The following is a 26,326-nucleotide window of genomic DNA, read 5'->3' on the forward strand; positions in this document are numbered from 1 at the left end:
CCAATATCAGCAAGTAGTATTCCCTGGGCAGGGAGAGCAAAGCTACTTTTACTCTGCCCTGTTAACATGCCCTCCTCCAATCTCAGCATAGCCTCCCCTAATGCACCAGTGTGAGTTTGCCATTTTCCATATTTGACTGGCCAGTTGGTGCCAGTTTCATTCTGTGGTCTCAAAATATACTATAAATTCTGTGGAACTCACCTCAGACCACTACAAGCACCTCAGTAGAAGACTGACCAAACACATTTTATTTAAAAGCAAAAAACTGCGGATGCTGGAAATCCAAAACAAAAACAAAAATACCTGGAAAAACTGAGCAAGTCTGACAGCATCTGCGGAGAGGAACACAGTTAACGTTTTGAGTCCGTATGACTCTTCAACAGAACATTTTATTTAAGATCTTTCCATCCAGTAGACAGGCAAGGCTGAATCAATTGGACAGTATTTGAATCAAATTTGGCAGATGGAGTTTAGCGTGGATAATTGTGAGGTTATCCATTTTGGTCGGAAGAATAAAAAGGCGATTTTAAATAGAGAGAAACTTCAGAATGCTTCGGTGCAGAGGGATCTGGGTGTCCTTGTGCATGAATCGCTGAAATCTAGTATGCCGGTTCAGCAGGTAATAAGGAAGGCAAATGGAATTTTGGCATTTATTGCTCAAGGAATAGAGTATAAAAATAGAGAAGTGTTGTTGCAACTGTTCAAGGCATTGGTGAGACCGCAACTGGAGTACTGTGCACCGTTTTGGTCCCCTCACTTGAAGAAGGAAGTAGTTGCATTGGAAGCAGTTCAGAGGAGGCTCACTAGATTGATTCCAGAGATGCGGAGCTTGTCTTATGAGGAGAGATTGAGCAGTTTAGGCCTATACTTGCTAGAGTTTAGAAAGATGAGAGGAGATCTAATTGAGGTATATAAGATGCTAAAGGGGATAGACAAAGTTGACGTGGAGCGGATGTTTCCCCTTGTGGGGCATTCTAGAATGAGAGGCCATAGTTTTAGGCTAAGGGGTGGTAGATTTAAATCAGAGATGAGGAGGAATTACTTTTCTCAAAGGGTCGTGAATCTGTGGAATTCACTACCTCAGAGTGCAGTGGATGCCGGGACGCAGAATAAATTTAAGAAGGAGATAGACAGATTTTTAATTAGTAACGGGTTGAAAGATTATGGGGAGAGGGCAGGAAATTGGAGTTGAGGCCGAAATGAGATCAGCCATGATCATATTGAATGGTGGGGCAAGCTCGAGGGGCTGAATTGCCTACTCCTGCTCCTAGTTCTTATGTTCTTATGTTATGTTGAATCCAGACCTCAAAGGTTCTCCCTTCTGCACCCTTCCTGGTTCCCATTGATTCAATTTCAGTCAAACGTTGCCTTGAAATCAAAGGCAGTCGATCTCATCTCACCTCTGGAATTCAACTCTTTGGTCCACACTTGGACCAAGGCTGTAACAAGGTCTGGAGCCGAGTTGCCCTGGTAGACCCCAAACTGAGTATTGCTGAGCAGGCTCTTTAATTTTAGCCAGGATTTTCTGAACTCACTGTGGGAAATTTGGCAGCCCAGCAGAAAGTCCATTGACTTTCAGCAGGACCAGACGATCCTGGCGGAAGATCTCGCCCTTTGTCAGTCTCTTTAATCTCTATAATCCACCCATTTTTCCTTTCTCATTTGTTTCTCTCTCCCTCCTTCAAATATCACAAATATTTGAGTCTTTATCCAGTCTATCTGTATTTATTTTTATTTGGACCTTTTGGTGTATTTTTCTCTCTTATCTCATGAGGTTTCTTTCTATTAAGGCACCATGAGGTTCTGAAAATTCTGGACTCTGCTGGACAGAATAGAAATTATCTCTTGGTGTCCTGTATGATAAGAAGGCCTTCCATTCTAAGGAATATATACATATTTTAAAAAGTGTATTTCTGACATTTGGCATAATTTTCACTGAGATCTAATTGTGATGAAAGAGAGAACTCAATTACATTGTTAAGAACCACCATCCTTAAAATAGCAGATTATGACCATCCCATCAGTTTTATGATGTGCTGTCAATTAGCATGTACTTTAAAGTATACAAAGTACTCTAAAAATGCGAGGAAAAGAAAGCTACAAAATAAGTTCCATCTTCTGATTATAGAAGGAATGACTAGATTGGTGTTTCTTAAATTTAAAAGTATGTAATTTTGATGGATCTATTTCATATAAAATAATTGAGCAGAGTATAAACTAAGGCAGCAGTAATAGCTTTAGAAGAGATAGTGGAGAGACTTCATAAGAGAAGTCGCTCCTATGGAGCAGTAATTTCCCACTTTTGCACCGAAGATAGAAATAGAACTTCCCAGGAAAGGCACAGGATAGGTTTTATAAAGTGTAAATCTGTCTATAACAGCAATGTGCCAAACTCCTGCAGCACCAGTATGATAATTCCTTGCCTGTCAAGTCTCAATCATTTGCATTGAAACACAGTCAAAATGTGACCTATTTCAATGCACTTCACTCATTAAAAAAAATAAACACAGCTCCTCCATGCATTGAAATGAGCATCTAATCTATCACATTTCTTTTGGTAATAAATTTTACTCTTGACCCTCCCCCAATGTTGGCAGCTCTGGTTGTTTCTAATTGAGAATTTAGAGCTTTTTGTTAATTTATTTTTTCACAGGGTGTAGATTTCGCTAGCTAGTCCAGCATTTATTGCCCATCCCTAATTGTCCTTGAGGTGTGGCGATGAACCACCTTGAACTGCTGCAGTCCATGTGTTTTAGGTACAGTTACAGTGCTGTTAGGAAGGGAGCTCCTGGATTTTGACCCAGCAACAATGAAGGAACGCCAATATGTTTCCAAGTCAGGATAGTGTGTGGCTTAGAGGGGAACTTGCAGGGAATGATGTTCCTGTGTATCTGCTACCCTTGTCCTTTGAAGTCATGGGTTTGGGAGGTGCTGTCGAGGGAGCTTTGGTGCAGCTTGTAGATGGTACACACTGCTGCCACTGCATGTCAAAGGTGGAAGAAGTGAATGTGTTTAAGGTGGTGGATGCGGTGCCAATCAAGCAGGCTTCTTTGTCCTGGTTGGCGTCAAGCTTCTTCAGTGTTGTTGGAGCTGCACTCATTCAAGCAAGTGGAGTGTATCCTGACTTGAGACTGGGAAATGGTGGACAGGTTTTTGGGAGTCACTCTACTTGCCCAAGAATTGCCTGCCTCTGACCTGCTCTTGTAGCCACAGTATTTATATGGCTGGTCCAGTACAGTTGCTGGCCAATGGTAACCCAGGCTGTAGATAGTGTCCTTAATGTTGATGCTCAGGTACTATAGACCTTTACTCACTTTTGCAAAATGTCTCAGTTTATTTGTTTGTTATATTTACATGTTTCAGACTGGAACTAGAAATGTACATTTTATATAGCAGGTACCTTTTTGATGCCCTCTTTCCCAATCGGGAAAGTTATGAGTTTACTACGTTAGATAAAGAGGGATGAACCAATGAGGTAGTAGACCAGATTCCCACATCAATCAGTAGTGAGATAGCATCTGCAAATAGCCACTGCAGTGCACTGCAGCCTGACCCAGATAGTGAAACGTAGTGTTTTAGATCATGTCCCACATTTTGTTTAAATTATGTTTTTCTCTGCAATTCTGAATAATATTCATTAGCGCAAGATTTGCCACAATTAATAGACAGGATTTCAATCAATTTCCAATTAAAAATCCTGTCCCTCAAAGAATGAATGAATAATTACAACTGAAAATACTGTCACCAAATTAATTTTATTTTCAATATTTCTGTTGATACTTCACAATTCTTTAATGAAACTTCAGAAGAAAAAAGACAACTGATTTGAGATTTCAAAGGTTTTACCTCAATAAAAAGCATTTATTTCTAATGTGCTTCCTGTGAAGTGTGCCCGATTCAGTCTAATGTTCATGTTTAAGAGCACACATTATTGGTGAATCAGCTTGGAGAAGCCCAGCAGAACACTGGGATCCATGATAGGAGATCAATGGCAACATACCAAAGAACTCAGCAGTAATACTATGTCGGGGAACCTGGGGCAGGAAAAGTAGAAGTGCAGGGTCAGGGGTCAGGACAGATGGGGAATAACACAACATCAGCAAATTGTGCCACAAGGACAAGAGCAGTAGAAGGTCAAGGAATCAGGGCAGGAACATAAGAAATAGAACCAGGAGTAGACCATTCAGCCCTTTGAGCGTGCTCCACTATTCAGTACAATTATGGCAGATCTTCTCCCTCAACTCCACTTTCTTACTAGCTCTCCATATCCCTAGAGGAGAGGTGTAACATCAGGTATCCAGGGTAAAAAAAGAACTGCAAAACTTTAGGGAATCAGGAGGTGAAACAGAAACACATCGGGGACCTTCAAGCTGATCTTTGTGTCCCTCTGCTAAATTTTAAGTGAATATTGAATTCCTTATATCCAACCATTCAACAAAAGCTGTAGAATTTTATCACTGGCACTTTGCTGACAATGTGACTGGATCAGATTTGTGTAATTGGGGAATTGTGACATTTACCAAAGAGTTTGAATCCTACTTCTAGACCCTCTTATGCTGTGAAAATTAAGATAGTTAATTTTTAAATTTAAATTGAACTACAACTTGTCCTACATATCCTGGCACTGCCCTATATTTCTCTGATATGAAGTGTTGAGAATAAAATAAAAATCCAGTAAATCTAGTAAAGAAAATTTCAGTTTTGATGAAAGCTTATCTCAGCCTGAAACATGAACTCTGTTTCACTCCACGGATGCTGCCTAACCTGCTGAGTATTTCCAGCATTTTAACATTTTTATTAAAGGAAATTTGTTATTAAAGGAAATTTGAATTTTGGCTATATTGGTTAATTAAAATTAATTTGATCACGCAGCTTAGTTGTGTGCAGACCCACTGCCTCAGAATGGCCAGACAGAAATCTAAACAAAATCCAAAAGATTAACCAACTCACTGCAAAGATTCATCTCCTTGAAGCTAGATCAAGAGTTGTTTTGGCCTGAAAACAGCTATTACTGAAATTTCAGACAGGGATGATGAATGCTTCAGAGAAGTTAATGAGATGGCAGGGGTGGGGTGGTGGGGTGGAAAATAACATACAAAAAGGCAGCTAGGAGAGTCGCACAATTCAGTCAATTATAAATAATTTACATTTGCTTTCCACCCTGAAAGCTGACAGATTTTATATTATTTGATTCAATTTGACTTGATTTATGTGGAAAGGTTGCAGGCATGCATATGTATGTATGAATAAATTTATAGTAATGAGTCCAGTGAAAAAAACACATGAAATCCTCTCATTGGTTCTTCACAAATTTTGCAACAGTATTTTGACAATCTGTTCTGAAATTTAAGAAATATACACAGAATTTGCAGGAGAAATGTGCAAATTGTGTGTGTCGCAGTCAAATTATGACAATATGGAGAAAAGCTGCACAAAAATGTTAGCTGCAGTGTGCAGATGTTATTAATGAATAATTGAAATTTCACAGGATCAGAATGCCCCTCAGGTGCTAGCAAGTCATTGTGAGGAATGTTAAATGAGTACATATTTGAATTGAAGTACCTAATTATACACATATCTGACAGTCTGTGTATCTTTGTGTTTGTGTTGCTTGCAGTAATCATGCACATATGACTAGTAGACTCTTCATATTGTTACAACCAAGTTAGGAGGGGTGAACTGACTCCTCCCTTTGTCCCACTCCTGAGTTGATTTAAATCTAGTTTAAATCCACACATCCAACCTGGCCAATTACCACCCCATCAGTCTCCTCTCAATCATCAGTAAAATAACGGAAGGGGTCATCAACGTGCTATCAAGCATCACTTGCTTAGCAATAACCTGCTCACTGACACCCAGTTTGGGTTCCGCCAGGGCCACTCAGCTCCTGACCTCTTTACAGCCTTGGTTCAAATATGGACAAAAGAGCTGAACTCCCGAGGTGAGGTGAGAGTGACTGCCCTTGACATCAAGACAGCATTTGACAGAGTGTGGCATCAAGGAGCCCTAGTAAGACTGGAGTCAATGGGAATCAGGGGGAAAGCTCTGCTGGTTGGAATCATACCTAGTACAAAGGAAGATGGTTGTGGTTGTTGGAGGTCGGTCATCTCAGTTCCTGGATATCACTGCAGGAGTTCCTCAGGGTAGCGTCCTCGACCCAACCATATTGGGAGCTGGTTCATCAATGACCTTCCTTCCATCATAAGGTCAGAGGTAGGGATGTTCACTGATGATTGCACAATGTTCAGCACCATTCATGACTCCTCAGTCCATGTCCAAATACAGCAAGACCTGGACAATGTTCAGGCTTGGGCTGACAAGTGGCAAGTAACATTCACGCCACACAAGTGGCAGGCAATGACCATCTCCAACAAAAGAGAATCTAACCATCGTCCCTCGATGTTCGATGGCATTGACATCACTGAATCCCCCACTATCCAACATCCTGGGGGTTACCATTGACCAGAAGCTGAACTGGACTACCCATATAAATACTGCAGCTACAAGAGCAGGTCAGAGGCTAGGAATCGTGAGGCGAGTAATTCAGCTCCTGATTCTCCAAAGCCTGTCCACCATCTACAAGGCACAAACTAGAGGTGTGATGGAATACTCCCCACTTGGCTGGATGAGTGCAGCTCCAACAACACTCAAGAAGCTTGACACCATCCAGGACAAAGCAGCCTGCTTGATTGGCACCACATTCACAAACATTCTCTCCTCCCACCACTGACACACCGTAGCAACAGTGTGTGAAGAGTCATTCGGACTCTCAACGTTAACTGTATTCCGCTCTGCAGATGTTGTCAGACCTGCTGAGTTTTTCCAAGTATTTTTATTTTTGTTTTGGATTTCCAGCATCCACAGTTTTTTGCTTTTAGCATTTACAAGATGCACTGCAGGAATTCACCAAGGCTCCTTTGGCAGCACCTTCCAAACCCACGATCACTAACATCTAGAAGGACAAGGGCAGCAGATAGTTGGGAACACCACCACCTGGAATTCCCTCTCCAAGTCACTCATCATCCTGACTTGGAAATATATTGCCGTTCCTTCACTGTCACTAGGTCAAAATCCTGGAACTCTCTCACTAACAGCACTATGGGTGTAGCTGCACCACATGGACTGCAGCGATTCAAGAAGGCAGCTCACTTCCACCTTCTCAAGGGCAACTAGAAATGGGCATTAAATGCTGGTCCAGCCAGCGAAGGCCACATCCCGTGAATTAATTTTTTAAAAAAGTTTGAAATTGAAAAGTTGATATTGCCAATTCAGTATGCGTACTTAACTGTCGTATAGCTTGATGCAAGACATAAGTCAGCCAAGTTCCTTAAGTTAACAAATAAATAGTTTTATTGCTAAAACTCACTCGGGTAAAGATGCAAAAATTATTAATTATTAATAAAAAAAAGTTTAAAATGTACAAATATATTCAACTTTCCACGAATACAAAACATATCCAGACACACACACAACACCCCAAGCATGCATACAAAAAACATAAAACTTTACAGAGTATCAGATCTTAAAACTTGGCCAATTAAAATATTAAAGTAAGAAAATATTATTCACAGATTGTCTGGATGCTTGTTTATAGCTGAAGAGTCACTTTCCACAGGCACTTGGGTTTCTCACTGGAGTAGTGGATCTGCAGCCGTGGCTAGTTGATTCTATTTTCTCTTAGAGACAGTGGTGTTGATTTGGAATCCTCCTTCAAGAACTCTTGGTTTTCAGTAATGAGATCTTCTACTGGGTTTTCAAACCACAAACAGCTGAGCTTTGAAGAACTAGGTTTCAGAAGAAGAGAGTGGGCTGTTGCCCCTTCTATCCTTGTGGCAGTCTCTCTGGCTGTTAGTTCAAATCCAGCATATTTCACCCACGAGCTGGGTCACATGACCACTCTCTAGTTTGAACTTGAATTGTCTTAGCCGCTGTCTATAAGAGTTCCGTAGACTCTGTGGATGGAATTTTTCCAATGCTCACACAGCAGATTTCGTGGCAGGTGGGAGCGGAGAATCCAGCAGCAGGCAAAAAATCGGAAATCTGCCGGCATAAAACAGTTTGCAATTCTCCCAATGGTGGGTTTATGGTGGGCCAGTTATCCCTCCAGCTAGTGGCATGAACGCCATTTGTATGTCATGAATGCTCATTAAAACAGCTGCTCGCCGGAATCTTGTCAGGCCTTCCAATCTTGCATTACACCAACGGGAAATTACATCAGCCTCAAACCCTTTTGAAAAGGGGTGGCATGCACAATCAGACCTCAGTTCCCTCTTAACTTCAAGGTGAGTGAAACATACATAGCCTACCTGCCATAGTGCTGCGCAGTCTTGTTGCGGTGAACGCCACACTGCTGGGGCTGTAGGGTTGGTCTGCTCCTGGTCTTTGCCTGCATTGTCCTGAAGAACACCACTATGCAGCCCTCCATGCTCAGAAACTAGCACTTCAACCAGGGGTAGGCTGTGAGACAAGGATGGGGTTGACAAACACGAGGGAGGCAACGGGGAGGGAAGGCTGTGGAATGGCAGTCAGGGGAAAGGGCAAACACAAGGGGGTCACCCTCTAACTGCTTGTTGCCGCAGGAGTGAACAAGAACATGCTTAGAAAGAAAGGAGGAAGGCCCCCTTGTGGTGAAAGCCACTAAAAGCAAATGGCTTTATTAGCGCTGTTAAAGGGCTACTCAGAACTCAGTGGCTTCACATCGCAGTCACTGCACCTCAAGAGTAACGCATAGGAATGTTGAATTTGTGAATGCAAGCAATAGTGAAGGAGGCACAGCTACATCATATATGGCATTCCATCAATGCAGGCCTGTCACGTGTTCACCAGATTTGACACTCCTAATAGGCCAAAGATGCTCGTTGATCATGAGCAACTGATTGGTCAGTAATATGCCACATCAGATATTGAAGCACAGAGCTAGGTTAGGTCACACATCTCAATTAAACATTAGCATCCCATGCAGGGTTCAAGATGTTACATATCTGCGGTGCCATCTTGGTCACCTCGATGTGTTTGCTAGTGTCTCAGGGACAAGGTGGCATCAGCCGCCATGCAAGTAGGTCAGGAAATATTATGGACCTTTACAGTCTCCAAAAGTGTCATCTCCTGAGCTTCACTTTCTTTCCCCTTGCATCATTAACATCTTCAATGTTTCCTTTCAGAGAAGGCAAAAGCAGATATGGATCTAGGAATCAATGCTGCCTTTGTCAGGGTCCTAATGCAATGGAGGAGGCAAAGAAGGGAGATGTGACTCCGCGTGCAGCTCCAGCAGGAGGTACATGGTCAAGCGGAGCCAGAGTATAAACAGGAGTGTCAGGAGGAGAGACCCAAACAACGGGGGCAACTTTCCAGACCTAGGCTTTATTGTAGAAGAGTCTCCTATTTACAAATGAGTGAGAGGCAATGCTGTGCATGTCTGCACTTGTCCCAAGCTCTGGTACATCACGTATGCCACATTTTTCATGAGACTTGATGCTATGTGGAGTTGGAGGGTATCCCCTGCCAGTAGCTTTGAAGTGACCACAGTGCTCAATTCCTTTGCCTCTGGGTCTTCCCAGGGATCAACAGGGGACCCATGCAGTATCTATCAGTCCGCAACACATTGATACATAAAGGAGGTCACAGATGCCCTTTACAGGAAGGCCCATCATTATTTCAGGTTTGCTCTGGACGAAGATAGCCAGGCTGCTAGATTCACTGGCTAGCTGCCATCTCATGTTTCCCATGAGTGCAGGGTGCAATAGACTACACCTATGTAATTATACGGGCTCCATGACAGCAGGCCCTAATGTTTATAAACCACAAAGGCTATCATTCCATCAACATACAACTGTTGTGTGATTATCGGAAGCACATACTGCACGTTTGTGCATGGCACCTGGGAGTTGCCATGATTCCTATATCCTGAGTCACTCCCAGGTGCCTGAGATTTTTGAGGGGCCATTAGGTCTGCAGGGACGGCTGCTTGGGGATAAGGGGTACCCACTGAAATGCTGGCTGTTAACATCGATGCGTCGCCCTTAGAGTCGTTTCTAGGAGAGGTATAAGGCTGTTCACATCTCCACGCGCTCCCTTATAGAGCATACCATCGGGCTTCTGAGGATGCGCTTGATGCTTGGACCACTCAAGTGGCTCGCTACAATACACTCCTGATAGGGATTCCCGCATCATCACAGTGTGTTACACCCTTCACAATCTAGCAATACAAAGAGGTGAATCCCTGCCAGAGGATAACCTGGAGGAGGATGGGAGCTCATCGGAGAATGAAGATCTGGAAGCCCAAGAACTTCAGGAGGTTGCTGTGGGTCAGTATGAGTACGATCACGCCATGGAGGAAGGAAGACATGGGAGACGTGCCCATGCTACGTTCATTGCTGACAGTTTCTAGGAAGAGTAACGTTTAAGTGAGGGAATATGGCCACATCTTACCTAACCCTCAATGCCATTTTCTTTTATCTCAGGGGATGTCCACCAACTTGCACGTTCTGGCCCCATGAATCACCAGACCATGATCTTTGCTTTGGTGTGTGGGGCCCTGTGAATGAGGTCACTCTGGGAACTGAAAGTCCACTTAGGAACAAGTGCGATGCGAAAGAAGACTTGGAGCCTTTGCCACCATCTAATGAAGCAAACACTGCTGCGACTGAGATGTGGACATGCCCAGGGCTCTCCTCCTCCCGTGCATGTCTTTTCTTCTGCCACTACCACTGAGGAGACACAAATGCTGCTAGAATATCAATGCTGATGAGCTGCCCTCACTCAATGGTGTTCCTTGAGGAAGAAGGGTTAGAAACACTTATATCACACACTTCAAATAAAGATTTAAACACATCTCCCTGACATCACAGGAGACTAGTTCAACTGAGATTGACATCATATGAATGTGAATCTTACAGTGGAACGCTATCACTGGAAGTGGGAGGAAGGCTAAACCTTGAAATAAGGGGATTCCAAAGTACTAAATCACAATGCCTTCAATTGCCAAGAACATTCACATAACCATCAAATGTATTCACAAAAGTGCAATTTCTTTACATGTATAGCAAACCCAAAAGTGACATCAGTTTTTCTTAACTTTCCTAACTGGCGCAGCCCCGACATCCACAGTAGGGGTGGAGGCAGCCTGCTGACTGCTACATCCTGATGTCTGTGATGACCTCGGCGGACGTCCTCAGGTGGCCCAAGGACTGGAGGGCCCAGGCCTGATAAGGGTCACCTACTCAGGTGCAGAAGCATTCTCGGCGGCCTGAACAGCTGGAGTGGATGGGGCACAGGCAGAAGGGGCTGTGAGCAGCTGCACACCCTTGGAGTATCCTGAGGGGAGGCCCCCGGGTTGTCCGTCTGACACTCATCCTCCCTGTGGGTGCCAAGGGCCCCGCCCTGACTCCAGGAAGTGGGGGGAGGTCAAGGTGCCTCGTCTCCATGTCACCTACATCCTGATGGTACCCACCAGGGTGTGTGGCCATGGAGTGCAGGGCTGCGCACAAACACGGCAAGACCTGCTGGGCCAAGGTCTCCATGGTGGTCGCCAGCCTTCCTGTGGTGACATCGATGCGCTCGCAAGACTGAGCCACGACATCAGACAGAACGCGGATGGACACCTCCATCGTTTGCTCTAGTCTGCTGAGTGACTGTCGATTCTCTGCCTGATGTTCCACCACTTGTGGCATCTCCAGCATTGAGTTGGTTTCGTTTCCAGAGGCTCATCATCTGATTCAGGCTGAGCGGGTGGTAGGTCTCCAGTAGCCCTCCGAGTGCCAGAGACCTGGCTGTCCATGCCTCCAACTGCTGTGGGGATGTGTCAATCAGGTGTTCCCCAGAAAGTAAGCCTGAGCCTAACCTACATCTGTGCCCCACCGATGTGTATGTCTCTGAGCTGGTGGAGGGTGCGTGTGTGTGCCATGACGGTTCTTCTGGAGCTTCCTCTTCGGATGTTATCTGGGGGCTCACTCTGATGAGGCTTGGGGGCCTCGATCTGCTGGTGCCTGGAAAATAGAAAGTAGAATTTCAGTTAATGAGCATGAGTTAGATAAGACTGCATGTGACTCACTATAAATCTCGGGATTTGATGAAGTGATAGAGCTGTGATCCTTACTGGGTTGGTGGGAGAGGCCTCTCTCCCCTTCCCCACAGGAGCAATCCCCATCTTCCCCAGCCAGCTCAGTTATAGCCTCCTCAAACTCAGTGAGGGCAATGATGTTGGCCGCACCTCCCCCAGTCTGCGCGCTCTCGTGCTGTTCTGCACCAGTTTGACTTGTATGAAGAAGAAAGAAAGACATGTGATGAGAAGGGATGGAGCAGAGGTTGGGTGAGACGCATGTCCTCTGTGTGTGGTGAGCCCTCATGGAGTGTGAGCAACACGATAGATGGAATGTGATGTGAAAGCCTTGGTGAGAGAATGAGTGTTGATATGTATCACCCGCTAATGGTAGCATGAAACCCCTGAAGAGTAGCCATTTGAGTGCGTGATGCCATGATGAGAGTTTGACATTGGAGAGATCTGATGGATGACTTACCCTGGTGGAGCGGATGAGATCATTCATCCTCTTTCTGCACTGGATGTCATTTTGGATGTGGTTGCCAGCTGCATTGACCTGTTCCACGACAGCCTCTCAGGCCAGAGAGGTGAGGCTGCTGCACTTCCTGCAGCCATCCCTGGGATAGAGTGTGTGCGTTTGTGCCTGCACCCCTGGAGGGCCTGTTGGGTGAAGCGGGGTGTTGCTTCTCCTTGAGGCCCTCGGCCTCCTTCTTCTGGCTGCAAGACATCTCTGGTGGTCTGGAGAGAGTGAGATTATATGTTGGACTGGCCTTTTAAATATGGCGCCCAGACCTTCGAATCCACCAGCTGACAATGAGTGGATGAATCAGCTCCCGACCCGCCAGGTGATTCGGACCGATACGCATCTTTACTTAGTGTCATTAATGGAAAATTCCGTCCCGAGTCTCTATAAGACAGCTTGTGTCCTTCGCAAATGCAACATAGTAGCTGCTGTAGGTCAGTGTCCTTTGCTTAGCAAAAAGTGTTTTTTTAAAAATGCAATATATATGTGTTCAGCTGACAACATTGTAAATTAATATGTTATATAGAATGTTAATTAATAACTATATTCGCTTATATACTATATTCACTTCTATTTTTTTTGTGTTCTTCATTTCATTCTAGGTGTTGTGTTTCCATACTTTCCACGACTGGGTCGCTACAATCTGAATTTTATTGAGGCTCAGAAGGCTTGTGAAGATCAGGATGCAGTTGTTGCTTCATTTGAGCAGCTTTATGATGAGTGGAGAGCGGGAATGGACTGGTGTAATGCAGGCTGGCTGAGTGATGGATCTGTGCAGTATCCTATCACCAAACCTAGGGAACCATGTGGAGGGAGAAATACGGTTCCTGGTATCAGAAGCTATGGATACAGAGATAAGGCAAAGGACAAATATGATGTGTTCTGCTTTACATCCAACTACAAAGGTATGAAATTCAAATGTTCTGCTCTGTCTTAATGATACAGAATTTTGATATGCTCAGAAACTGGATCAATAATAGGGTTCAGTCTTAATCAAACCATTAGACGGAAGTACTGAACAGGTTCGTTGTAATTTTCCACCGGAAAGGCAAGGAAAGTCAGTTAAACTGCAGCTATCTTGTACTCCTTCCAACGGCTGGTTATAGTGTAGCAATGGCATCGGCTAAGAAATAATTGCTTACTTTGCCTGGAGGTGGCCTCTCCCTTCCCAGAGATGTATATATCAGAGGTTCCAAACTGTGGCCGCAGGTAATCCTGCAAAGGTTTTGCCCCCTTCACAGTGATGGCCTGGCATGTGGCCACACTTATTTTTCTACAATTTTATAGCTATTCACAGGGCACCTCTATCTTGAGGTGCCTTCATGTTATCAGCAGCACCCACTTCTCCCATTGGGGCTACCAGCTTGACATCACTGTGAGGCCTCCTATTGGGCCTGTTGGTTCCCTGGTCCATAATGACTTGGATGGAGTTCCCAGAGATGTCTTTTTAATTGGCTACCTCCAGGAAAATCAGGACCAAAATTCTGCCATGGCCACTTCTGCGTTTCCATCCCAGATGTCGAAATCACAAAATAACTGGGAAAAGTCAGCCCATTATCCTAGAAATAAAGACAAACTTAACTTAGAGTGAACTGTGAAATGTTGCTTCTAGCCCTATCACCAAGCGGAGATCATGGAGTTAATTTTGTAAGTCTCTTCTGCCAGCATCAAGCATTGGAAGTCTAAGTTGTAGATAACTTAATAACCCTAATTCTTTGATACCCTTACCATTACAAGGCTCCACTATCCATTATACTTCCCAAAATTATCCTCTATAATTTTAATCCCATTTGTTGACAACTGATGGTTGGCTCTTCATGTTGTATGGAAGAGTTAGTGAACTGAGTTGGTCCTCACATCACGGATTCTGGCTCAAAACATGTATCTCTAGAAAGTGTTCCTGGACAGTTTGTTCTTATGTCCTATGTACCACTGTCATTGTTCTCTGAGAGGGAAGGCCATTGTCTTGGCACATGCTGCTGTCCTGGGAGAGGGAACTATCAGGCAGTTGGACTCCAGCTGCTGCCATTCCATGAGGCCCTGGATCTCTGGCCCCACTGGTAAGTGGGATGTCTGATCCATAGAATCCTATGGCACAGAAAGAGGCCATTTGATCCATCATGTCTGTGCTGACTGAAAAATAACTATCTAACCTAATTCCACTTTCCAACTCATGATATGTAGACTTGTAAATTACTTCCAAGTGTCTATCTAAGTGCTTTTTCAATGCAATAAGTGCTTTTGCTTCTACCATCCTTTGGCATACCGGACACTTTCCTCTATTAGCCAAGACATCGAATAGAACACCGTGGAGATTATGTTAGAACGATGTTAAAACACAAGTTAGGCAACAGTTGGAGTACTGCATACAGTTCTGGCCAGCGCATTACAGGAAGGGATCACACTAGAGAGGGTGCAGAGTAGATATATGAGTATGTTGGCCAGGAATGGAGAATTTTAGCTATGAGAAAAGCCCTGGCTGTTTTCTTTCAAATAGAGAGGCTGGAGGGAGATTTAATTGAGATGTATAAAATTATAAAGAACCTTTTTCCCATATCAGGAGGGGGCAATAACCAGGGGACACAGATTTAAAGTATTTGACAAAAGAATTAAAGGGATAGAAAAGCATTTTTTTTCACCCAGTGGGTGGGGGGGGGGGGCCTAGAACTCACTGCCTGAAAGGGTGGTAGAGGCAGAAACTCTCTTCATAATTTTAAAGTTGTTGGATATGCACTTGAGGTGCCAAAACCTACGGGGCTATGGACCAAAAGCTGGAAAGTGGGATTTCTTTTTTAGACGGAACAATTGTTTGATAACTTCCTTCTGTGCCAGGAATTTTCTATATTTCTATGTCAGGGCACTCCAGCAACATGCCAGTAGCCAGAGAGGACTGAAAAACGATGATCAGGGTCTCCACTGTTTCCTTCACTGCTCCTCTTAACAGCTTGAAACATATTTCATCCAGACCTGTTGATTTATCTACTTTCTAAGATGCTAAACTCCTTTTTATTTTCACTCTTACTATGTTTATCTCATCCAATATTTCACACTAAGCCTAAGGCACATCAATGGCCCTGGAAATTGATTGCATTTGTATAGGCAGAGAGTAGTGGCCAGATGTTGGGTTCAGTCACTAGATGAGTCCCACAGTGATCCATGTTAGAATCATTGCTAAAACAGAATTACCTGGAAAAACTCAGCAGGTGTGGCAGCATCATGAGGACTCAAAACGTCAACTCTTCTTCGCCGATGCTGCCAGACCTGCTGAGTTTTTCCAGGTAATTCTGTTTTTGTTTTGGATTTCCAGCATCCGCAGTTTTTTGTTTTTAGAATCATTGCTGTTCAGTGTTTATCAGTGATTTGGATGAAGGTTTCAGAAGATACTTGAGATTTTGTTGATGAGAAGTAGTTAGGACTTAAGATGAAATAGACTGCAGGCATTAGACACACTGATGGAATAGGTCCTAGTGTGACAATGTGAACAAAACCTGTGGTATAAGTTTCCAGAATTTGTGCTGAATATATATTTAGTTGAGGCTTTATGGATAAATTCATAAGAGTGAGAGACATTTCAAGTTATAGAGGATAGGTGGTGCCAACAGTAACTAGTGTTGTCAGTTATTGCAATCTCCTGGAGTTTGATTAATTGCTTTCACAGGTCTGTGTAGAAATCCTCAAGGAATTTTATTTGTAAATTGGCCTACAGCCTGTTCTCTGTTTATTTGCCTCTCCAGGAGATTGCATAACTGGAACTTAGTATCATTCTGGTAGCCCACTACCAGTCCCTTTCCAGGGCCTCAATATCCTCCCCACCATGTGAGGACTTGATGGTGCATGTAGGTTGCATATTGTCTGAATGTAACAGAACCAGCTGGCTTTTTCTTCTCTGTTTGTTATTATGCATATTCAGCATAATTAGTTGCCAAATTGATGGGGATTACTTTAGCATCATGTGATACTATACGACCCTATTACTTTAATTATTCTTTCACCTACATCTTGCCCCCTCAACCATAGTCTGTATGCCTCGTGTAAAATGCAAGAAAATTGAACCAGAATAGATTCATTTTTTTTTAGAAAAGCAGTTTAATGTAAAGAACAGCAAATAACTGTTGCAAGTTGAAGGCAATAATTGTAGCCGTGAGGTAAGCCCTTCTCTAAAATTGTAATGTCATCAGAAACACTCAATTGAATTGCCATCTTGTAATTCCCTAGAATTTTAGTCTTAAATTTGCTTTTACTGCATTAAAAATAGCACAGTGAGATGAATAAAAATTGTTTAGGTTAAGGATGAGTATTTAGTTAAACTCAGATCCTAAAGCCATTATTAGTTGGGATTTTAATTTTTTTTTAATTCATTCATGGGATGTGGGCGTCACTGGCTAAGCCAGCATTTATTGCCATTCCTAATTGCCCTTGTTCAGAAGGCATTTAAGAGTCAACCACATTGCTGTGGGTCTAGAGTCACATGTAGGCCAGACTTCCTTCCCTAGAGGACATTAGTGAACCAGATGGGTTTTTACAATAATCAGCAATGGTTTCATGCTCATCTTCAGACTTTTAATTCCAAATTTTTATTGAATTCAAATTTCACTATCTGCTGTGGTGGGGTTCAAACCCAGGTACCCTGGAATACTAGTCCAGTGACAATACCACGATGCCACCACCTCCCCATGATCTTAATGCTAATATAAGAGCAGGGGAATCCTCTGCCAAGCTGAGAGGAGCCTACAAATAAATCCCCCCAGTATGGTGTCTGTCAGGGACTTAAGGTGACTGCAGATTACAAGGCTGCCCAAAAAAAAACCCAGTGAGCCACTCTGATAAAAGAATGTGTATCGTTAAACTCCAACAAATAAAAAAAAGACTGGATGAGTCTTTCAATTCAGGTTACAAAAAACTTCACCCATTGTGCAAGGTTTTCCTGCAAATACCATCACAGGATTTAAATATTATTTTAGTAGACGTGGGCTGAAAATGGGCCGGGGACCCATTATGCCAGGCCATTGTTCAATTGTGCAATTATCAGATCTTTCAGTATCATGTCCACTAGACGAATTTCGATGAGTAATTCAGTCAAATAGGCAACTGTAAACTAAATGAGCTTAAAATGATGGCGGAACATCATATGGTGTATTTGCCATTATCACTACGTCAGTAACATTGCATACTCCTGATTTGAGCATTGTAGATGGAAGTAGGGCTTTGAGAAGTGAGGAGGTGAACCACTCATCAGAGAGTACCCAGTCTCTGACTTGCTTTTGTAGCCACAGAATTGGTAAAGCTGATCCAGTTTAGCTTCTGGTCACTGGTGATCCTCAAGATGTTGGTGATGAGGGTACCTGTGAAGGTCAAGGATTTTCTCTTGCTTGACATAATCACTACCCAGCACTTACATGGTGTGAATATTGCCTGTCACTTGTCAGCCCAACTCTAAGTTTATCCAGGTATTGCTGTAGCTTGGCATAGTGTGCTTCTTTCAGAGAGATGTTAGAAATAGAGCTGAAAACTGTAGAATTATTAGCAAATAACCCCTATCTGAACAGCCCCTCCCCTGATCTTATCAATGACGTTCTGTTCATCATGAAGCAGTTGAAGATGGTTGTGTTGAAGATTCTTCCAGGAGGAAGTCCTCCAAATGTGTCTTCAGGCTGTACTGTCTGGCTTCCAAAAGTGACAGCCATTTTCCTTTGCTTCAGGTATGATTCGGCCATTGGAGGGTTTACTTTTTGACTACAATCTATTTGTTTTGCCAGAGCTTCTGGATGCCACAGACAGTCAAATTCAGCCTGATGTCAAGAGCAGTTAGCCTCACTTTGCCTCATGCATTCTTTTGTCTATGGCTGGATCAAGGCTGTGATAAGTTCTGGAGCCAAATGGCTCTGACTGAACCTGAGCTGAGCAGAACAGAATAGGTTCTTAGGCTATTGATGTGTAGGTGATACTTGATGGTACTATCAATGACTCTATCCATCACCTCACTGGCGACTGGGGGGAAGCTGATAAGCCTGTATTTGTACTTCTCTCATAAATGGGAAATCTTCCATATTGTTGGGTAGATACCAGTGTCCTAGCTGAACTGGAACAGCTTGGAAGTGGCTTGCTCTGGTGGACAAGTCTTCAGCAGTACTGCTGTCAGGATTCACAGCATTTTTTGTGTCCTGGCTGAAGATACTTCCAAATAGTCGGTTGGACTTGAGTATTACTGAACAAAGACATTTTGTCAAATTTTTCTGACTTGCCAAGAAGCCAATCCACTTGCTAACCAATCAGCACACTCTTCTCATACAGTATAAAGTTGTTGCTTCCCCTGAAATTGGTATTCTTGCAATTGTTCTGATGAGTCCAAGACGAAAAGCTTCGCCAAAAATGTATTTTTTCAGCAATACTCACATTTCCAAACAGTTCATCCTTATCTTTGCAGTCATTTGCTTGGCTCTAACATGAGGATGGGATGTTCATGAAGCCTCATTGTTCTGTTACTCGCCTTTTTGTCCACCACCAATCAGATGGACTCTGCCCTAATCCACTGATGTTGGAACATTTCAGCTCTGTCTGTAGCCTGTGGCTTTTGATGTTGAGCATGCTGGTAACCCTCTGTATTCGTATCACTAGTATCTCATTGTAAGGTCTGTCTGCAGCAGGTAACAGGTTAATGAAGATGACATCAGGTAGCTTCCTTCCTTTTGCTGATTCGCTCACCATCTGATGCAAGTTGAGTTATGTCCTTCAGGGCGAGACCATCTCAGTCAGTGTTGGTGTGACTGAGCCACTTTTTGTGTTGGGCATTGAGGGAACAGTATCATTGTGGTAATGTCACTAGACTACCACTACCATCATGCTACATGTGATACATTTCAAACAAACCAAACAATTGATTTCCATGGGGCACCATGGGCCATCAATAGCTGCAAAATTGTACTCAACCACAATCTGTTACCTCATGGCCCAGCATATCCCCCACTCTACCATTACCATTGAAGCTGCAGATCAAACCTGGTACAATCAAGTATGCAGGAGGGCATGTGAGAAGCAGCACCAGGCATACTTAAAAATGAGGTGTTAGACTGGTGAAGTTCTAACACAGGACTACTTGCATGCCAAACAGCGGAAGCAGCAAGCAATAGGCAGAGCTAAGCGATTCCACAACCAGAGGTTCAGATCTAAGCTCTGCAGTCCCGCCACATCCAGTCATGAATTGTGGTGGACAATGAAACAGCCTACTGGAGGAGGAGGAGGCTCCACAAATATCCCCCATCCTTGATGTTGGGGAAGCCCAGCACATAAGTGCAAAAGATAAGGCTGAAACATTTGCAACAATCTTCAGCCAGAAATGCCAAGCAGATGATACATCTTGGCCTCCTCCAGAGGACCCCAACATCACAGCAGACAGTCTTCAGCCAATTCAATTCACTCCACGTGACATCAAGAAAGGGCTAAAGGCATTGGATACTGCCAAGGCTTTGGGCCCTGACAACATTCTAGCAATAATACTGAAGGCTTATGCTCCAGAACTAGCCACACCCCTAGCAAAGCTATTCCAGTATAGCTACAAAACTGGCTATGTGGAAAATTGCTCAGGTACATCCTGTCCACAAAAAGCAGGACAATTCCAACCCAGTCAATTTCTGCCCCATCCGCAGCAGGGGTGGAGACAGTGGGTGCAATGGTTGGCCCTGTTGCCTCTGATGACTAGAGCATTAGTTCTCTGCAGAGCTGAAGCTTTGGGGGCTCTGACTTGTTTTGTCTGTCCTCCTGTGGACCAGCTGCTCTCTCTCTGGTGACAGAGGATGAGGTTGAGGGGGTCACAGGCAAAGTGAACTTGGAGGGAGAGGAAAGCCTCTGAGATTCCTGTGTGGATGACCCAGGGGTGCCCAGTGTGCTCCAGCTCCTCCCTTCAGGTACCCAAGGGCCCCAGCCTGATTTCTTGAGGGAAAGGAGCACCTGGAGGGATGCCGAGGTGCCCAGTTTCCCTCTCGTGTTGCCACTCCAGGAACTCACCCAGGACTACTGCGATGGAGTGCAGGTCTGCAAACATCTCTGCTTTCTGCCGCACCAGGGACTCCATGGCATCTGCCATCCTTCCCATGGAGCCTTCTATACGCACACATGTGGGCACCACTTCATCAGACAGCAGACAAACACTCTCCTCTGACTCTGTTGAGGGCTTCCAACAGTTCTGCGTGATGTTCACCTGCCTTCTGCTGGCTCTAAGATAAGCTGGAAGGCTGAATCCAGAGGCTTGTCATCTGACTTGAACCTCACAGATGCCTCTTCCCCAGCAGTCTCCAAATGCTGGACAACTTGGCTGAACCAGCCTCCTCCTGCTGCAGACACAAGTCCATGAGGTGACCACCAGATTGTGAACCCCTGCCCTCTCTAGAGCTAGGTCCCACCAAGGTGTGTGTCTCTGCGCTGGTGCAGGGTGTGGGTAAGCGCTGTAACAGGTCATCCAGGCTGCTTATTTCCAGCTGTTCAGTGGAGGAGGTGTCTTCTTGGCTGGAGATGTGGACCTGGATGGAGCTGAGGGACTGGTTGGCTGAGGTACTGGCTGCTGAGGCTGTTGGTCCCTTGGCAGAGCTCCCTGTGAACCAAAGTAGAGATGATTAGTGCCGGGCAGCAGAGTCAAAAGTAGGAGAGAGAGCACTCACAATTGCTTTGAGAGAGGGTTGATGTGGTGTGTAGCATCCTCACAAGGGTATTCGCCGCCGACCTCACCGTTGCCGCAGACACAGTCCACACTTTCACCAGTCAACGCGATGGCACGCTCCTCAAAGTGAGTGAGAGGCATAATGTCCACCACTCTACACCCCCCCTCCACCATCGCAGCCCCCCCCACCGCCCCCCACCCCCAACCCGGTCTGGGGCCTCTTCCTGCTGCTTTGAGCCAACCTCTCCTGCATGAAAACAGATGGAGAGAGTGTGAGCAGGAAACATTGCACTGTGTGGAATGTTTGTGTGGTGAGCAAAGCCACGGGCGGGATGAGGACACGAGCTCCAGAGGATATGAACCTGATGGAGATGTGAGGGTGCAATGAGAGTGAGAGTTAGTGGTGTTGTCCCTTGAGATCCCTGTGGATGTGTGATTTGTTTGTGAGTGTGAGAGTTGAGAGTGATTAGAAGAATCACTTAACCTGGCAGAACGGATGAGACCATTCATCCTCTTTTTGCACTGGGAAGCTGTCCTCTTTTGCAGGCCATTGGAGCTGACCACTGCTGCCACTGCCTCCCATGCTGGATTGGTGACTTTGCTTGATGGTCTTCACCCAGAGCTGAAGTAGAGGGCTTCACAGCGAGCCTCCATGGCTTCCAAAAGGCACTCGAGGGACAAGTCATTAAGTCAGAATGCAGCCAGAAGGCTGCAGTCGTCTTACCTTTCAGGGCCATGTCTTCATTGCAGCATTCGCGGGTGGAAGTACTGAGAGGTCTGTGCACAGATGCACTTTAAATATCGCATCCAATGTGAGGAAGCAGTGAGGCGATGGCAAGGCAGGAGAATGAGAGCCTGCCCACCATCAAACCAGCATGTTTCCTAGGGATGCATGATTAATGAGGTGGGATTCGGACAATACGGCGCGAAAAGCCGGCATTGCAGCTGGCTGGAAAAAACGTTCTATTTCCCACCCGTTGCTGCACTCAGTGTAAGTCTGAGACAATTCTGCCCTTAGTGAAGACTTTTCTCTGGTAATGGAAGTCATTTGAATTTGGCAAAAGTTATTTCTTTTGGGATCTTGGCATAGGAATTCAATGTAATTGTGTTCGCTTTGTTTGGCGACAGATTAAGTTGGGCAACCACTGACAAATTGCCATAATCAACATGAAGCAGAATTAGTGCATTGCAACTTGTAATCACTGTCAAGTGTGGAAGGCAGGAACAAATCTGTTTAATTATTGCTGTTTTCACTGTATTTTTTCTTATCGGTTTAGTTGCTCAAATTTTTTTTTATTGGCCCAGGAAATCTGTGGCCATTCAAGTTAGTAGGATAGCTACAAACCCAGCTGGGTCCAGGGTATGCTGGGTCCCAGCTTTAAGGTAGAGTTTTGCAAGGAGGCCTCCGTCTTCCCCACAAGACCACCAATGTAAGGGAGGATGGGGCAGGACCAGGAGCAAAGCTTTCTTAAGCAATATTTGACTGAAAGTGGGTATCAGTAAGTGGAATCTACGTTGGGGGCCAATGTTGAGGGGGATGGAAACTGCTGGGCTGGGGTTTGGAGCAGCTGTCTTTCTAAGGGGGCTGCTGGGAACATGCAGTTTGTTCTTCTGGTGTTGAGTCCAGCTCCCCTGCCTGGTCAGACCAGATTACCACTTCTAAAATCATTGCTGGGGGCAGGGGGCCACGTGGACGAATCCTAATTCCCAAAAGCCCACGACTGTAGGATCCTTCCCCCGACCCCATAAACATGAGCAAGGTCAACAGCAGAGTTTCATGGCAGGCACGACTCTGACATAATTGTCAGGATTTTCTAGACCATTGTATTTTCACAAAGAAAGACACGAGCCTGACAGAAATGTTTTGTACCATAAAGCAGTACATTTACAGCACAAAAGGAGTCTATTTAATCCGTTGCGCCTGTGCCAGCTCTCTGTTAGAGCAATCCAAAACTAATCTCTCCTCTGGAAAAACTCAGCAGGTCCGGCAGCATCGGCGGAGAAGAAAAGAGTTGACGTTTCGAGTCCTCATGACCCTTCAACAGAACTCTGTTGAAGGGTCATGAAGACTCGAAACGTCAACTCTTTTCTTCTCCGCTGATGCTGCCAGACCTGCTGAGTTTTTCCAGGTAATTCTGATTTTGTTTTGGATTTCCAGCATCTGCAGTTTTTTTGTTTCTAATCTCTCCTCTCCCTGGCTCTCTATCATCCTTTGCTTAAATATCTATTCATTCTTCCCTTAAAAGGTGCAATAATCTCTGCCTCAACCAATTCCTGTTGCAAAGAATTACACATACCCATGCAAATTTCTGCATAAAGAAATTTCTCCGAACTTGCCTTTTCACTCTATCAAAACTCTCCATAATTTCTCATCCCTGGTATCAACCTGTAGTAAACAAAAGCAAAAGATTTTTGGAAGACTCTATTTAACTCTTTAAAAATCATATAGAAAAATGTGCTTCATGATTAATATATAACACCAAGTAGCTGAAGTTAGCCATCTGTTTAAAATTGCTTGTTTGCAGTATTTTATAAATGGCATTAATATTTTCTTCCAAATGGTAAGGGAATATGTATTCAGGAATTCAGCTGCATTATAAGCAAAAGCTAATCTACACAATTAACCTTCCAAATACAATATTGTAGACATAATGTAAGGAACTTGATAATACTGAACATTTTGAAATATGCTTTCAAGTGAGATCCAAAATGGCTAATAGTAATCATCAGCAATTCCTCAAAAGTCATAATGTACCAGATCCTGACTATCAATGTACACCTCACCATAATTTGTGATGATAGCCCATTTTGCCCTGTAACAAATGTAATCAGTCAGTGATGGAAACGCAAGATCAAACTTGAATCCAATTTGGAACATGCCACCAACCTTAGAAAATGTGCATAATGTAAACAATTGCTATCCCTAAAGTCCTTGTTAAAGTCTAATCATGGACAGGGAAAGAACAAAAGAAAGAACAAGATCTGGAAATGATTGTTGTTTCAAAATTATCAGTGGCAGGTTCAAGTGGAATGAGGCCACTAAAGTATCATTGCCTAAGAGTTTTTGGTCACTCATGGATATATAGTCATTCCTTAGGAAATACAAAATAATCATTAATTAACAATAAATACATCTTCATATAGCTGAATCATCTACATACAAAGGCAGGATGGTGATTTATTACATTGAAGTATATTAGTTCAGCTGTGTGTGTGTGTGAACAAATGTCTTTGTGATGTTGTCTACCAGACCCTCCAAAACCAACTATTTGAAATGCTTAAATGTGCATTCCAGATGGCTAAATTAATCACATTTTCATCACCAGCTAGCTGCTTGAGAAGTATGAAAGAAACATAATTATAGGATGTGTTGTGATTGGTGTTCTGCCATTCTCACTAATGAACTTGGGTTTCTCAAAATTGCACAAAGGAAAATCTGTCTCATTAATTGGTGGATGCAAAATTTGGTTCAAATTAGTGCAGCTGAAATCCATGGGCTTTCTGACACATTTTTGCAATTAGCCAGGGATCCGATTGCACTGTGTCTCCTTCTTACGTCAGGGATTCTGCAGCATTTTTAAGGTATGGAACATTCACCTCAGAAAGAAAAGGGCTTGAGAGGGATAGACAAAGGAGAGCCTCCCAATGCTGGGAGTTCCCCACATCCCCAGTGTCAGAGCAATAGCAGTTCACATTCATAGATTCAGGCGAACCACCATCACCATCTACGCCCCCGCCCCCACCTCCGTCCCAATTAAGTTTTAAAATATTGCCCAAAAGGGACTGTAAGGATGTATCAATTTTTTTTCCCAGAGGGGAAGAACCCCCAGGTATGCCCCTGGAATAAATAAAGTATGTCTCAATATATGGAATATTGAGGGCCTTAGATGTGCCCCTGGTGGAACATAGGTCCCTGTTCTCATGAAAACAAATGGACATCCCCCAACCCCTGTTCTGCAGCAACACCTTGAGGAAGATTCATCCTTGAATGATCATTGATCATATTGGAATTTATTCACCTAACATTGGGCACTCTAGAGCTGCGCTTCTCCCATTAGAACGCCCCTACTGAATGACTTCAAGGAACCTGAAAAGAATATCGGCTCGAGGGGCCAGTCTCATTCTGAAGGCTCCATTGATGCACTAGTGCCTGGTCAATTATTAACCATATTATTAATACTGCAGGCTGGCCTGGTTTATGCATTTAATTTCTGAGTCTGCTACAGAGAGTTGACTGGGTTTTGAATTTCCATTGACATCTTGAAACCACCTTGATCTCTTGGAGATTGTCCTTACCTCCCTTCCAGATAGAATAGTCACTAGTTGTTCATTAGACAGCTGACAAGTGTGGATCTGAGCCCTTGGTAAATGAACATCACACATCTGGAGCTCCTCGTGAGTGGCAAGATGATCAGCACAATGGATCATAAGATGTGTAAATATATTGTCACCATGGCCCATCAAAAATTGATTATTTTGAAAATCATAATAGCCCAGAATTGGAATTCTGAAATGCACTTTTAGTACTACAGTGCTCTGTCAGTACTATAGACATGTGAAATTACCTGTAAATCATCCCAAACCTTGCGTAGGTCTCTGCGGTGAGTCTACATTTGCAATATTGTGTGTAGTTTCAGGGCTATACCTGAGAAATTGCACCAAGGCATTTTTGAAAATTCAGAGAAGAGTGACAGAATTTAATGGAGGCAACAAGGGCCTGGCTTGCCAGCTGCAGAACTGTCATGACACCCGCATTGCCTTTGTTTAAGAAGGTCCACCACATTAAGTGCCAATCAGGTACTTAACTGGGCAGCGGCAGACCTTCCCCAGGATCATGGATGCCCGGGATGAAAGCCCCACTCACCTAGAGCTGCTGGCCAATCAGAGGCTCTTCATTGCTCACCAGTGCCACTGGGGAGGTCGTGGCTGTTGCTGGTACTATGCCTACCTGAGGACTAGGATCGCCATGGGCCCGGGCACATGTGAGTGATGGTAGGATTGGGGTCGCTGAGGAGGGTGAGGGGTGTTGGTAACAAGGGCAAGGGGGGGGTGGCACTGAGTTCTTACAATGAGGGACACCCCCTACAGGTGCCCACAAGCAAAGGTGCCAGCTTTT

At 44.2% G+C, this 26,326-nt stretch overlaps 1 protein-coding gene across 1 annotated transcript in view; it reads left to right on the top strand.

Moving 5' to 3' along the window:
* Positions 1 to 26,326, top strand: part of hapln1b (hyaluronan and proteoglycan link protein 1b) — a 125,990-nt gene that overhangs the window by 95,756 nt on the left and 3,908 nt on the right. Inside the window, exon 4 of the mRNA XM_041186902.1 lies at positions 13,163 to 13,465. Within this exon, the coding sequence (XP_041042836.1) occupies positions 13,163 to 13,465 (303 nt within the window). The remainder of the gene's footprint in view (positions 1 to 13,162; positions 13,466 to 26,326) is intronic.

This window comes from Carcharodon carcharias, chromosome 4, assembly GCF_017639515.1.
Source record: "Carcharodon carcharias isolate sCarCar2 chromosome 4, sCarCar2.pri, whole genome shotgun sequence".
Taxonomy (NCBI): domain Eukaryota; kingdom Metazoa; phylum Chordata; class Chondrichthyes; order Lamniformes; family Lamnidae; genus Carcharodon; species Carcharodon carcharias.